A 15,845-nucleotide genomic window follows, 5' to 3' on the forward strand; every position below is an offset into this window, starting at 1 on the left:
TTGAACCAACATGGAATAGACATTGAATTGATGTCTGTGCCCAGTGAGATGGTCCTGTTTAATCATAGAGAACAAAGAGACGTATTAACTTCACTAAAACTTTTATTAAAAACAACCATACATAGAAAGTTATTTGTCGTGAACATATGATCATGACCCACATTTTTCAAAGTAACATTAAACATTATGAACGATCAGTGGTGACCCTGTTTTAAGCCCCGCATTTTGCCTGTTTTGCATGTTATTTTGGCATTAATACACGTCACGTATCAGTTTGCAAACAATGTAAAAAATAATAATATATATATAATTGAGTTAATAAAGCTGCATACAAACATGGTCTCTTTTTTGTTTTCTTGAGTAAGGCAGCTCCAAAAAGCAGGTGTTTCAGCCTAGCTCAGTGCTTTCTGTGGTGGTGGGGCAAGCCAGCAGAAAATACGGAGCGTTGCACCATGATTGGCTCAGTGTTCTGTCACTCATGGGGACACTATGTTACATTAGAAGTGCCCATACAAGAAGGATCAATGTCATTGGCCCCCCATAAAATTACATCAATTCACAGTATATGTACAGTAGCTTTGATTGGACTGCTTTCAAAATCTTAGCTAGCAGTCATCACCATGAATCAAGTCGACAATCTACTGTCAAATCTTTTTAATCCTTGTCATATGAAGAGAAATAATGAAGAGAAATTATAGATAAAATGTATCAGTGTTCATCGGCCATTGGATATAAACATTACACAACTAGTTTGAAATCGCAAATTCAACAATGAGTGGTTTGGAAGGAATCAGTGACAGTGGTTGTGTGGTCCCAAATCTGGGATAAAGGGGCTCTTTTCCACGTTTAAAATGAAATCATTCAACATTGGCCATGCTGTCAATGAAGCATGATTTATGCCGCGCTCAAAACAACCGTTAACTCGGAACTGCGAAAACTTGACTTTTTTTAGTTCAAGACAACTGGGAAATACGGAAAAAACGAGCTCCGACTGGGAAATACGTTTGAACGGACATCCAACTCCGAATTGTAAGTCAGGCACTCTGGCCTCTTTCTAGAGCTACGACCTGAAGATCACTGAAGTCATCATGATTCAACCAGTTCCCAGTTGTCTTGAAAGCACCATAAATCCAGAGACTTTGATCACAAAAGCCCACGAAGGACCACCGTGCCACCTTCCTGTTCAAGTGAGCACAGCACAACAAGGTGAGTCCAAAAATGTCTTGTATGCTGCTGCATAAATCATGTAATATGCCAGGGAGATATGTATACTGTATCTAAGAAAGTAATACTAAGTGTATGTTGTGTAGTAATCTGTTAGTAGCCCATGTGCCTCACCCGTGCTGCTACATTGCTTGCTGTTTGGGCTTTTAGGCTGGGTTTCTGTATAGCTCTTTGTGACATCAGCTAATGTAAAAAGGGATTTTTAATACATTTGATTGTTTGATAATTTGGTCTATTTACCCCTCTTAATTTCGCCTACTGTTCTGACTTGGTGGTGCACATGTAGCCTATAACCTGTTTTAGAGAAATGTAATCATCAAATTTTGGAAGAGCTTCCATTGTCTGCTTAAATGCCCCCTTTATTTATCCTACGCTTCTGACTTGGTGTACAGGGAGAACACTGTAAAAACGGCTCAAGTTCTGAATTCTGTATATTTCAAAAGTGCTAAACAAATAGTTATATTGACTATATCTGTCCTAGCTCGCTCATTAACGTCTAAATCGAAATTACGGATTGCCTCTTATCCTCCCCTAATTCCATAGTTTGTACATCTCAATTGTCAGTAGAAACTACATTTCTTTAAGCAAGTCAGCCATATCAGCTGTTTTTTTTAAAGGCAGTAAATGAGGCTGAATTAACTGTTTCGCTGCCAGACAAAGACGCTGATAGCCAGGTGTTGCAGTGGTAAGGTGTTGGGACTGCTGTTGGGACTCTGCTGTTAGGACAGCTTTAAGTTGACCCTAACAGTTTGTGGGCACTGTTTGTCACCGTTATAGTGCAATTAATGTATTGTTTAGTGTTGTGGCTTTGCTGGCATGCATCCCATTTGTTTGTTTTTTGCCACACCAAGATTTACATGCTAAAATCGCCACTGAGAATGATAATGCAGTGTTGCCTGGAAGTGACATTCAGAAGATATTGGATGGGTTAAACAAAACACTTAGGATTACATACATTGACGTTGCTAAAATTGCTTTGTTAAACTTGGATAATTGAAAAAGAACTACTAACTACCAAGTGATCTTCGTTCACTTTATCTCCTCATATTCCTGTCCCTCTACTTCCTGCTAATTCTCCTTGATCTCAGTGGTGTACACAGGCTGAACCACCACGCGGTAGGAGAACTGGTCTGAGTGGCACGGATAGGTCTGGCCCGCAGAGATGTTTGCTGGAATCTGGGCCAGATTGCCGCCATTGCCAATCGTGGATGCAAAATCCTGGACATGGAATACAAACTCCCCTTCACACATCAGGACAACCTTGTTGAGGTAGCGGATGCTGTCCTGATACTCTTGGGGCAACTCCCTGTTATTCTGGGCAGTTAGCGAGACCATCGGCAGCGACGGACAGCTGATGCCGCTGTTTGAGCATTCATAGTTGTGGATAAAGACCCTGGTGTTCCAGTTGAGCTTTTTGAACAGGGAAAAAAAGGCACTGTTGTGCACAGGGCTGTCAAAGTTAGCACTGAGGCTGTTGAGGTTCTGACCTGAGTGGGAATAGTGTCCGACGTATCGGAACGTGTTGAGATCCTTTGAGCTGAAAGTGAAGCTCCATGGCTTGCCAGTGTAGATCCTGGGTGTGTATTCCACCTTTTTAAGGAGGAGGCCCCCAGCTAGCGTCTGGAAGGGTAGTGCATTGAACTGAAAGCCCTGCAACATGCCGGCATTATAACGCTCTTGTTGGTCCATGTACAGTTCAGACTTGGCTTTGAGGTTGAACAAATCTTCAGCAGCGATCATGGGAAAACGGATGTGGTTCAAAATGGCGACCTGGTCTTCGTGGGTGGACGAGTTACCCTGTTCCAACACCCAGTCCTCCAAACTCTTTAGGAGGAAGGCCTCATCTGGCACTACCACGTCTGAACGGGCTAGAAGGGCCTTTACTGTGCCCAGGGCAAGACCAGTCCAAGCTGGGGAACGGATCAGTGACTCACAGTTCCAGGCAAGGTAGCGCAGACAGGTTTCCTGCAGAACTGTGTCGCCTGTGTGGACTGAGTACTCGTACAGAGAGGTCTGGGTCTGGAAGGAGGCATCATCGGGGAGCAGCCAGGTGAAAAGCCTCCCTGCCGCCTCCTGAAGCTGCTTCAGACCCCAGTCGGACGCCATCTTGTGGATGCACTGGGCAGAGGACATGGTCACGTTAATCTGCCGCGTGTACAGATACCTGAGGAAGATAAAAAATATTACAAAAATACATGGATTCTCTGCCACGGCAAAGCTTTGCTTTGCAGAACAATATTGTTGATGTAACAGTAACTAGATTAAGGTTTACTAGGTGCCGCCTTACCTCAGGAAGTCAGTGACATGTGGCCGGCAGTTGAGGCTGACGTCTAGGTTGAGGTTACTGAGGTTCTCCTCTTGTGTGGTGTTTAAGATGGAGGCATTTGGGTCCAGAGTGACAATCAGCTTGTGAACACAGATAGTTTCCACAGCGCTGTTTGCAACCCGCACCATGATGTCAAAGTCACAGTCACGTCCACTATCAAACAGCACCCCCATGTGGTTACTGAGGCCTGTGTTGTGGTCCAGAGTGTAGACGCGACTGCTATTCTGAGACGATTCTGATCAAACAGAACAAATATTGATTAAGCACATCATATGCTGTATAGCACAAACAGTTTATCAACAAAATATCAGAAATGTATCAAATATTTTCTTCAAATCCAACAGCCATTCATTGTAAACCTCTTTGAACATGTAACAGTTGTAACATCTCTATGAGCATCGCAAAGTGAGCCATGGGCCAATAACTTCTGCTACTGGATACTTCAATTCTGTCTTTGTGCCTTTCAATTACACTGTGTCTGGTTTCTAGGGCTTCGTGTATCAGTCACTGTGGTCACTGTAGACCTGGGTTCAAATATTATTTAGGGTATTTCAATAACTTTCAAAGACAAGGAGTTGAATATTGGAATGCATTTGGAAATACACTTGGAAAGTGTTGGTATGAATTTGAAAATACTCATATACACCCATACATTTCATCAGTTTGTTATTTGAAATCATGTATTTGGAAATAAGTATTTGAAAATACCTTAAAAATAATAGGCTATTTATGGGAAACTATTTGAAAATACTTTTCAATACTTACAATAGAAGTTGATTCCAGCCACATTACTTGAACATACTAAAATAAGTATTTAAATATCAAATAATCAAATACACATGTACCTCTTTCACAGACCACACCAGCATCCTCAGCATGTTGACAGTCAGTAACCCCCCAGCCTTTGAAGAGACAGTGGGACAAGTCTTTCTCTGTCCCCTCGCAGTTTAGATCATCCATCCAGATAGGACCAGATCCTAAGGCCGGAATAAAAACGTGTCACGGGTCAATGCAAACAAACAGTGCAGACCTCCATTGTATGCTATACACTGAATGTACAAAACATTAGGAACACGTGCACTTTCCATGACATAGACTGACCAGGTGAGTCCAGGTGAACGCTATGATCCCTCATTGATATCACTTCAATCAATGTAGATGAAGGGGAGAAGACAGGTTGAAGAAGGATTTTTAAGCCTTGAGACAATTAAGAAGGGACTGTGTATGTGTGCAATTCAGAAGGTGAATGGGCAATACAAAAAATATGGTAGGGGTATGGTAGGTGCCTAGCACACCGGTTGGAGTGTGTCAAGAACTGCGACGCTGCTGGGTTTTTCAAGGTCAACAGTTCATGTGTGTATCAACAATGGTCCACCACTCAAAGGACATCCAGCCAACTTGACACAACTGCGGGAAGCATTGGAGTCAACATGGGCCAGCATCCCAGTGGAACGCTTTCGACACATTGTAGAGTCCATGACACAATGAATTGAGGCTGTTCTGAGGGCAAAAAGAGGTGCAACTCAGTATTAGGAAGGTGTTCAAATGTTTTGTACACTCAAGTGTATATGGTTCTGAATGGTGAGGTCATACAGATCTAACCTACCTTGTCCGTATGTCCCACCCACCACAGCAGTGAGAGCACCAGGGTAGTTGAGATAGCGACACACCACCTGTGCCTCAGTAATGTCCCAGTTGTCGTCACACACGGTCCCCCACTGTCCATTATAGTAGATCTCCACACGGCCCTCCAGGGCCAGCTCACCCCCCACCAGCCTCATGTTCCCATTCTGTAACCCTGAATGGAAGCATTCGAATACAGTCAGTAAGTCAGTCAAATAGTCCCCCAAAAGCACTGATAAATCTGGACAGTGGAAAATCTCCATTGAAATAGCTTTTCAGTCCAAGCCGAGGCTTAACCTGTCTCCGGGAAATGAATTGCACTTGGAAAACCAGTTTTAAGGGTTTCCAGCTGCAGAGGATGACCACTGCATGAACTCACCCACAGACAAGCTGACCATGAGCAGAAGGACACAGGAAATTAGGCAATACTCCCCTGACATGTTTCTAGCCAGGCTCCAGGTGATAAGTATCTGAAAAAACATGGGTAACAAAGAATGTTGAGATATAAAAGTGATTAGAATACAGAATATAAAATAATAAAATACAATTTTATTGCCCATTAGTAAGACCAGATATGTGTCTTTTGACTTTCCCTAAGCCCCCCCCCCCCGCTATCAATCTATGGGTTTATTTGCATAATTTAGTAGAATGGCATTTGAGTGTGTATTTTCCTTAGTCGTCATGCATCTTATCACACGCGCAGAGCATACAGAGCCTAGTTTGAAGAGTAGAATATCCTATCACCTGCCAGAGAGAGTAGGTCCTCAATGGAGTGAAAGGTGCTTTTGTCAACCCAGTCGTTGCGCAATAAATAACAACTCTATATATAATCCTGTGTTAAAAACTTTGACGGCCACGATTAAAATAAACTATTTTTATTTCTCAACCTCAACTAGTACTTAAAGCGCGTCTCCCATTTGCCATTCCAGTGCATAGGCTATAGTCAACCGTAGGCAGGCTATCAGCGCGTCACCCACCACTTTCACTTAAAATAATGAGGCATTTCTTACCTTGCTTTAAAGTAGCCATGAGAAAATCCATCCATAGAAACGAGGCGGCAATTATTTTATAAAGACTTCCTGGTGCCATTAAACAGCATTTCTCTCCTGTTCTATTGGTTTTCATATCAACTTTCTTCATTGTTCAGAAGCCGAAGGCACAATCCTAGTTATATTAGCAACCAATCCTAGTTGTTGTTATAGATTCCCACTCTTTCTAAGTTTCTAACAAAGATTTCCATCTGTCACATATGGAACCGCTCACATTAGGTCTGCTGTTTTGAACTGTGTTTCCCAGCGAATTCCATTTTTGCAAATATTTGAAATTTCCTTTTTTATTAACTACTTCATTACAGGAGTTGCATGTTCAATAATAGGCTATAGCATTTTGACTGTAAGGCGATAGGCTTGCTATTGTTGCATGTTTCCATTAAGCACTTAATGAAAAATGTCCGGTCCTTATATGCATTTATTAACTGGGTGCGTCGAGCCCTGAATGCCGATTGGCTGACAGCCGTGATATACAGTGCCTTGCAAAAGTATTCGGCCCCCTTGAACTTCTCCGTCCCAGTCTCGGGTCTTTTGCAGACTCCATCAGGTTTTCTTCCAGAATGGTCCTGTATTTGGCTCCATCCATCTTCCCATCAATTGAAGAAAAGCAGGAAAAGCTGAAGAAAAGCAGGCCCAAACCATGATGCTGCCACCACCATGTTTGACAGTGGGGATGGTGTGTTCAGCGTGATGAGCTGTGTTGCTTTTACGCCAAACATAACGTTTTGCATTGTTGCCAAAAAGTTCAATTTTGGTTTCATCTGACCAGAGCACCTTCTTCCACATGTTTGGTGTGTCTCCCAGGTGGCTTGTGGCAAACTTTAAACAACACTTTTTAAGGATATCATTAAGAAATGGCTTTCTTCTTGCCACTCTTCCATAAAGGCCAGATTTGTGCAATATACGACTGATTGTTGTCCTATGGACAGAGTCTCCCACCTCAGCTGTAGATCTCTGCAGTTCATCCAGAGTGATCATGGGCCTCTTGGCTGCATCTCTGATCAGTCTTCTCCTTGTATGAGCTGAAAGTTTAGAGGGACGGCCAGGTCTTGGTAGATTTGCAGTGGTCTGATACTCCTTCCATTTCAATATTATCGCTTGCACAGTGCTCCTTGGGATGTTTAAAGCTTGGGAAATCTTTTTGTATCCAAATCCGGCTTTAAACTTCTTCACAACAGTATCTCGGACCTGCCTGGTGTGTTCCTTGTTCTTCATGATGCTCTCTGCGCTTTTAACGGACCTCTGAGACTATCACAGTGCAGGTGCATTTATACGGAGACTTGATTACACACAGGTGGATTGTATTTATCATCATTAGTCATTTAGGTCAACATTGGATCATTCAGAGATCCTCACTGAACTTCTGGAGAGAGTTTGCTGCACTGAAAGTAAAGGGGCTGAATAATTTTGCACGCCCAATTTTTCAGTTTTTGATTTGTTAAAAAAGTTTGAAATATCCAATAAATGTCGTTCCACTTCATGATTGTGTCCCACTTGTTGTTGATTCTTCACAAAAAAATACAGTTTTATATCTTTATTTTTGAAGCCTGAAATGTGGCAAAAGGTCGCAAAGTTCAAGGGGGCCGAATACTTTCGCAAGGCACTGTATAAGACCGTATACCACGGGTATGACAAAACATGTATTTTTACTGTTCTAATTACATTGGTAAACAGTTTATTATAGCAATAAGGCACCTCTGGGTTTTGTGATTTATGGCCAATATTCCACGGCCAAGGCCTGTGTCAGGGCACTCTGCGTTGTGTCGTGCTGAAGAACAGCCCTTAGCTGTGGTATATTGGCCATATACCATACCTCCTCAGGCCTTATTTAAGTGATAATGCCCGAGAAGCCGGTGTTTGGAGGATATATTGGCACGGGTGTTGTTAGGCCCGAAACGAAGTCGAGGGCAGGCAAACCGTGCCAATATATCCTCCAAACACCGGCTTCGAGTGCATTATCACTGTTATACAACGGATTACCAACATATTCAAATAATGATTGACATATTTTAATTCAATGTTATTTTGATGAATTTATTCATACTATTTCATCCTTCCACAAGATATAGTCCCAAAACAAATTGAGTGTTGCTACCCAAGCCAGCTGGTCGTTCTTTCTATTGGTTAGGTTGCCAGAGATGGGATCCAGTTGTTCAGTCTTTTTGTTCTGTATCTTTGGACATTTTATTCTGCATCTTTGGACTCGAGCCAGTCGTTCGTTCTAAATGTTCCATTGCCATATTGGCTGGCAACGTTCTTATCCCTTGCTTGCTAGCTAGCCAACTACGGCTAACTTACAATCACATCAAACAGTGCAGACAGAATAACAACAGTACCTGCATTTGTTTAAGCTGTTTTCTAGTGACATTTGGATACATCGATAACAATGGCCTAATGAAGCACGATTTCACCTGGCATAGAAAATGTGCTCTCTCGTTGTGGACACTGTTGCTCAGAGGAGCTAGCTAACAACACAGCTAACAGAATAACCTCAAACTGAAACTGCAAACTAGCTGCCCTTCATTCCTTTTACCATTTTTCAATTGACATTTATTTGTATATATTGATAAAAAATTATGCCAGCTGATTCATGATTTCGACTGTCTGAGAAACACTGCCTGCCTCTCTCGTCTCGACTCCCGACCCCTACACTTTCATTACCATGGGCCAGCTGGAGATCGAATTTGAATATTGAAACAATGTTGCATATGTCGGAGACAGACAGTTTATTCTGTTTATACAAATCTTTATACAAGGTTTATACAAATCTCCACTGTTGAAAACTAAAAGTTAGTCTAAAAGAAATGTGAGCTAATGTCTAGATGCTTTTTATAGTGGAGATCAAGTTTATTACTTCCCTGCCTAGGCTGATGAGACAGTGGATTGTGAAGTCAGATGGAACGGAGTAATAGGAATATTAACATCATAGATTTACCCAGTGGTAACTTGTGGAATTGACATCAACAGCATCCTCCCAGACCCACTCCAATTTGCATTCCGCCCCAATAGATCCACAGATGACACAATCTCAATCACACTCCACACTGCCTTTTGCCACCTGTACAAAATGAACACCTATGTGGGAATGCTGTTCATTGACTACAGCTCAGCGTTCAACACCATAGTGCCCACAAAGCTCATCATTAAACTAAGGACTCTGGGACTAAACACCTCCTTCTGCAACTGGATCCTGGACTTCCTGACGGGTCACTCCCAGCTGGTAAGAATATGCAACAACACATCTGCCACGCTGATCCTTAACACTGGGGCCCCTCAGGGGTGTGTACTTAGTCCCCTCCTGTACTCCCTGTTTATCCACGACAGCGTGGCCAAACACGACTCCAACACTATCATTAAGTTTGCTGACGACACAACAGTGGTAGGCCTGATCATCAACAACGATGAGAAGGTCTATAGGGAGGTCAGAGAATTGGCAGTGCAGTGCCAGGACAACAACCTCACCAGCAACGTGAGCAAGACAAGGGAGCTGATCTTGGACTACAGGAAAAGACTGGCCGAACATGCTCCCATTAACATCGACGGGGCTGTAGTGGAGCGGGTCAAGAGTTTTAAGTTTCTTGGTGTCCACATTACCAACAAACTATCATGATCCAAACACACCAAGACAGTCGTGATGAGGGCATGACAAAACCTTTTCCCCTCTCAGGAGACTGAAAAGATTTGGCATGGGTCCCCAGATCCTCAAAAGGTTCTACAGCTGCACCATCGAGAGCATCCTGACCGGTTGCATCACCACCTGGTATTTCAACTGCTCGGCATCTGACCTTAAGGCGCTACAAAGGGTAGTGCGTTCGGCCCAGTACATTGCTGGAGCCAAATTTCCTGCCATCCAGGGCCTGTATAATAGCTGGTGTCAGAGGAAAGCCCATAAAATTGTTAGAGACTCCAGTCACCCAAGTTATAGCCTGTTTTCTCTGCTACCGCACGGAAGCAGTACCAGAGTGCCAAGTCTAGGACCAAAAGGCTCAACAGCTCAAGCCACAAAACTGCTGAACAATTAATAAAATCGCTACTGGATAATTTACATTGATCCCCCCCCCCCCCTCTCCTCCTCCTTTTGTACATTGCAGCTACTCGTTGTTTATTATCTATGCATAGTCACTTCACCCCTGCCTACATGTACAAAATACCTCAACTAACATGTACCCCGCACACTGACTCTGTACCTGTACCCCTTGTATATAGCCTCGTTATTGTTATTCTTATTGTGTTACTTTTTATTATTATTTATACTTTAGTCTATTTGGTAAATATTTTCTTAACTTTTGAACTGCACTGTTGGTTCAGGGCTTGTAAGTAAAGCATTTCACGGTAAAGTCTACACTTGTATTCGGCGCCAGTGAAAAATAAAGTTTGATTTTATTTGACTTTTAACCAAGCAGCATTCGGGATTAGACCGCCCCGTAGTATAACGGTTAAACATTGTATCAGAGAGGAAGAGGCGAAGCGAGAGGTTTCCCTCTCGCCAAAATCTGTCCAGAACAAGCCCAATGCGTTTCTATGTCTCCTGCCTTCCAGCGGTGGGACGACTACCATTGTTCGGGCAGAGAAATACGTATCTCGTCATTATATACAGATCTCTGATTTTAGTATTTTCTGTTTTACTATCTCTGATAGTATTTTCTGTTGGTAACATAATTTTACTGTTTGGAAAAAAAGTAACCATTTGTTAACCTGTAAATGTTTTATATTTGTTTTACCTTTATTTAACTAGGCAAGTCAGTTAAGAACAAATTCTTATTTTCAATGACGGCCGAGGAACAGTGGGTTGACTGCCTTGTTCAGGGGCAGAACGAAAGATTTTTCCTTGTCGATCTTGCAACATTTCGGTTACTAGTCCAACGCTCTAACCACTAGGCTACCTGCCGCCCGTTGGCAGGTAGCCTAAACGGCACCAAAATTGACCGAAATGTGCATTCCTAAACATAATTGTGCAACATTTTCAAAAACATCCAGCAATCAAATAAATGACAGACTGAAATGCACACTAAAAACATAATAAAGCCATTGCAGAGGTATACATTACTTCACATATAAAATCAGAACTACTACTACAATCTTAAAAAGACAGACAATTTACACTGTAGATTGTTACGATAGTTAACCACTGAGAGCAACCTATTGTCTCCGTCTCTCTTCATCATTGATTTTGCTTGATAACTTATTTTAAATTGTTCCCTCCAGTAATAATAGCTTTTTATATTTCAGTCACATTATATCATTGTACATTCAAATGTTAAAAATAATAATACTTTACCAATTGCCTCGCAGTTAAGATTCTGGTACCTCTAAATAAATATCCCTGTTGGAGTTGATAATCACTTTTCTACATAATTCCCTCCCTGCTCGAAACTCGAGGGCTGGCCAAATCCATGAGTTTCGTTTCTACAGAATGCTCAAATTACATTGAATAGGATATGCATGCATTGCTAGTCCTAGACTCCTACATGGGACGACGCAACGCATTCAATATGCAGCGTCCTATGTAGGTCAAGCTGGCTATGATTATGCCATGTGTTTCGCAAATGTGTTCATGACCAAGCACGCTGGATTCCCAAAATTGCATTGCCACGAACGCTGGGTTATAAACATGTTATTACATTGTTTTTACATATCCCGTACATTACTGTATGGGAATGGGAAGACCCCCCCCCCCCCCCCATTCCGGATGAGCTAGCTAAGCAGTTGAATCAAACAACTTGAAAAGCTGTGGCCACCTTATATCATCTAATTTACTAATGTTAGCTAGCTGCCTGGCTAATTTACATTTGTGGAAAGTGATTTACATTTGTGGATTGGTGATTTACATTTGTGAATACATTTGTCATTATTTTGATCCCATAGATATGCTGTAACGGGAAGAAATTAAATCTACTTTCACCCCCGGGCAAATGTATTGATAAAAATACATTTGTCACGTATCGAATTACACAGTGATCAAAACGTCACGCCAAACTAAACCTACACTAAACACATACTTAGTTTGAAGTTTTTGTAAAAATCTATGATGTGAAAAATGAACGGTGAAAAAATGATTTGGACCATTTTTGAGCATTCTGTAGAAACGAAACTCATGGATTTGGCCAGCCCTCGAGTTTCGAGCAGGGAGGGAATTATGTAGAAAAGTGATTATCATCATAATAACCATAAAGCCTAGCAGTCAAACACGAAAATGGTCCAAATCATTTTTTTCACCGTTCATTTTTCACATCATAGATTTTTACAAAAACTTCAAACTAAGTATGTGTTTAGTGTAGGTTTAGTTTGGCGTGACGTTTTGATCACTGTGTAATTCGATACGTGACAAATTTATTTTTATCAATTTTTATCACTGACGAGTCACGGTTTTGTCTCACCAGGTGTGATGGTCGGATTCACGTTTATCGTCAAAGGAATGAGCGTTACACCGAGGCCTGTACTCTGGAGCGGGATTGATTTGGAGGTGGAGGATCCATCATGGTCTGGGGCAGTGTGTCACAGCATCATCGGACTAAGCTTGTTGTCATTGCAGGCAATCTCAATGCTGTGCGTTACAGGGAAGACGTCCTCCTCCCTCATGTGGTACCCTTCCTGCAGGCTCATCCTGACAGGACCCTCCAGCATGACAATGCCACCAGCCATACTGCTTAGTATGGTAACCATAATATGTTAACCATATGTGTATCCATAGTATGTCCAATGTAAATAATCAAAATCCTGGCCCTAGATTACTCTAAATTTGGAACACTATTACGTTGAACACCCATTCATCACCCAAATAGTTGAATTAGCTGTGTGATAGCACCACTAAATGGGAAGGATATGTCATACATTGTAAGTGATTATAATCCATCCCCTGTTGCACAGAGGATGAGCATTAAGGAGACATAAGTATTCCCAAGGCCTCTAACCATTTCCCCAGGAGAGGCATGCAAAAGGTAGAAGGGAGAGAGGGGTAGGATATGGGATCAGACTTTGTAACAGTATCGCTTCCGTCCCTCTCCTCGCCCCACCCCAACACAACCCTGGTTTGAGCCAGAGACCCTCTGCACACATCGAAATACCTATCGCCCACTAAGCCACGGTCCTTGCAGAGCAAGGGAAAAACTAGTTCATGTTCTCAAAGCGAGTTACCTCACCAATTGAAACGCTATTAGCGAGCACCGCTAACTAGCTAGTCATTTCATACTGGTTACACTCAACCCCTTTAACCTCCTTTTCCACAGCAACCAGTGATCCGGGTCAACAGCATCATTGGAATCAACTTTTATGGGATCAACTTTTTTCTACGACTACAAATCTCTTTCTACACATGACAACTTTGTGTCTTTATGGCAGTCATTTTACTTAAGGCCTTTGGAAATTACCTGAATATCTGCAGTTATAAAAAAAATTCTAATGCAATATATCGATTTACAAATCAAAATCAAAAGGTGTTTGTTTGTGGATAGTGAATTGCATTTGTGGATAGTGATTTACTTTTGTGGATTGGTGATTTACATTTGTGGATTGGTGATTTACATTTGTAAATACATTTGGCATGATATTGATTCCATAGTATGACCCTCCACTCACATGCACCAAAAAAATGTAGGCGAGACAAAAAATGGCCACCCTCCTATCCCAGCTCAACTAAAATAGGCAAGTGTACAGCAGGGGTCAGCAATAAGTTTGCCTCGCAAATTTTTTTCTCAGCTCGTAGTCAGCAGAACAGAATATATTATTAGCCTAATTCATAGGCTAATTAAACACAATTTTTTACACATCTGGAAAGCAGGCTATATAATCAGTTCAACGTCACTAACATATCCTAATATGTTCGATCTGATTACACAGACCAAATAACCAATATCTCTATTCAATGAGTTTTACATTTCTTTGTGCATTGATTGTGGAAAAACAGATTGCAATCAACAGATGTTCTATCAAAATGTCTCAAAAGAAAGGTGGACAATGAAAATAGAAGTTTCAGGGAAGAATGGAGAGAAACAGGCATTCTTACCATATTTCTCCAATGTCAAACCAGAGTTTCTTGTTTACAACAAACCGCTGCTGTTTGCAAATAATTAAATAGCAAAGTTCATGTTTTGTCTCCTCCAATATTGAAGGCCACAACCACAGCTTCAGAATGTCATAGTGAGGAATCAATATATCCCCATATGCATCAGAGTCACATCTTTTGTGGGCATTTTAAAGCTTTCTTTCTAGCATAATGCATCATGGAGTTAAGCATTGTTATAGAACGCTTTATATAATCCGCATACTTTTTATTAAGTTATTTCAAAATATAAAGCTAACAATAGGTATCATTTTGCCCTTTTCTTTATCAAAGGGTATGGCATACCCTCACTCAATTTGAGCCCTGGTTTTAACCAAACACACCAAGCCCTTCCCAGACACGGAGGTATTTAAGGAGTGCATGGTGACAGTATTGGAGGATTTGGCTACCAACAAATCTATTGATTTCTATTATAACATAATTTTGTCTGTCAAACAGGTAGGCCTACCTCTTTTTTTATATAGGACAATATAGGCTCCAACAAAGCCCTCTTGTTGTTAGTGAAGCCAAATGAAAATGCCACTGGGTGAGAGAAGTTATCATTTAGGCAAAATAATGTGAGGTGTTATGTGTTGCTGGGGGTGCGTCTTGATCAGTTTAACTCAGAAATGGCCGCCCTCGTCAAATTGCCGCTCTAGGCAGCTACCTAATCATAGAATTATATAAAGGGACGGCATTTAAAAATATATATATTTTACCTTTACTAGGCAAGTCAGTTAAGAACAAATTCTTATTTTCAATGATGGCCTAGGAACAGTGGGTTAACTGCCTGTTCAGGGGCAGAATGACAGATTTGTACCTGGTCAGCTCGGGGATTTGAACTTGCAACCTCTTGGTTACTAGTCCAACACTCTAACCACAAGGCTACCCTGCCGCCCCAATCTGTACTGGTTAAACTAGGACATTTAAGTAGCTTGCATGAATGTGGCTTAAATTTGGCTTAGTTAGTCGGAGACTATGGAGTCCTGGAGTAAGGTAAGTAGGCCTAAATGAGAACACCTGGGTTAAGCATTAGGTTAAGCATGAGCACATGCTGTTGGTCTAATGGTGCTCGTAAAAACTCAGAAAGGAATTGAAAACACCATTACTGGTGTGAATCTTGAGACAAAACAATGGCAGAGGTGCAAATAATTTGTTCAAAAAACTTTAGTGAGTATGAAATAATGCTACTAAAATAAGTTTTGTCAAACCATCCAGTTATTGAAATTAAAAACCATACTACTGCTACTGAGCAAAATAAAGAGTGGTTGGGCTGCACATTGCGGTGAATTCAATGCAAATTAAAATGTAACCAGAAGAGTACAACAACCTCAGGTGAGATCATTATTATCACATTCATATTTTGGTGACCTCACTTTTATTGAATATCTGCCTTTGTAGACTCTGTGGAAGAACCTTAAACTAGCTTTAAAAATAGAGAATGCAGAGATCAGAAGAGAGCGATTTACTATTGCTGGTGGACCACCAAAAAAGACTGAGGAATTGAGTGACTTGCTGTCTGGAATAATAGAGCACCAGCAACCTCTGGATGGTATACCAGACAATGACCAACCTCTGGATGATA

The 15,845-nt window shown here is 41.5% G+C and overlaps 1 protein-coding gene across 1 annotated transcript; it reads right to left on the reverse strand.

Moving 5' to 3' along the window:
* Nucleotides 1-84: 84 nt before the first annotated feature.
* Nucleotides 85-11,677, reverse strand: LOC135512562 (galectin-3-binding protein B-like). The gene is made up of 6 exons (XM_064934712.1): nt 11,501-11,677; nt 5,553-5,643; nt 5,157-5,348; nt 4,396-4,527; nt 3,512-3,785; nt 85-3,388 (listed from the first exon to the last, which is right to left on the reverse strand). The coding sequence occupies exons 2-6, from the start codon at nt 5,611-5,613 to the stop codon at nt 2,293-2,295; spliced, it is 1,755 nt and encodes a 584-aa protein (XP_064790784.1). The 5' UTR covers nt 5,614-5,643; nt 11,501-11,677; the 3' UTR covers nt 85-2,292.
* Nucleotides 11,678-15,845: the final 4,168 nt, after the last annotated feature.

This window comes from Oncorhynchus masou, chromosome 24, assembly GCF_036934945.1.
Source record: "Oncorhynchus masou masou isolate Uvic2021 chromosome 24, UVic_Omas_1.1, whole genome shotgun sequence".
Taxonomy (NCBI): domain Eukaryota; kingdom Metazoa; phylum Chordata; class Actinopteri; order Salmoniformes; family Salmonidae; genus Oncorhynchus; species Oncorhynchus masou.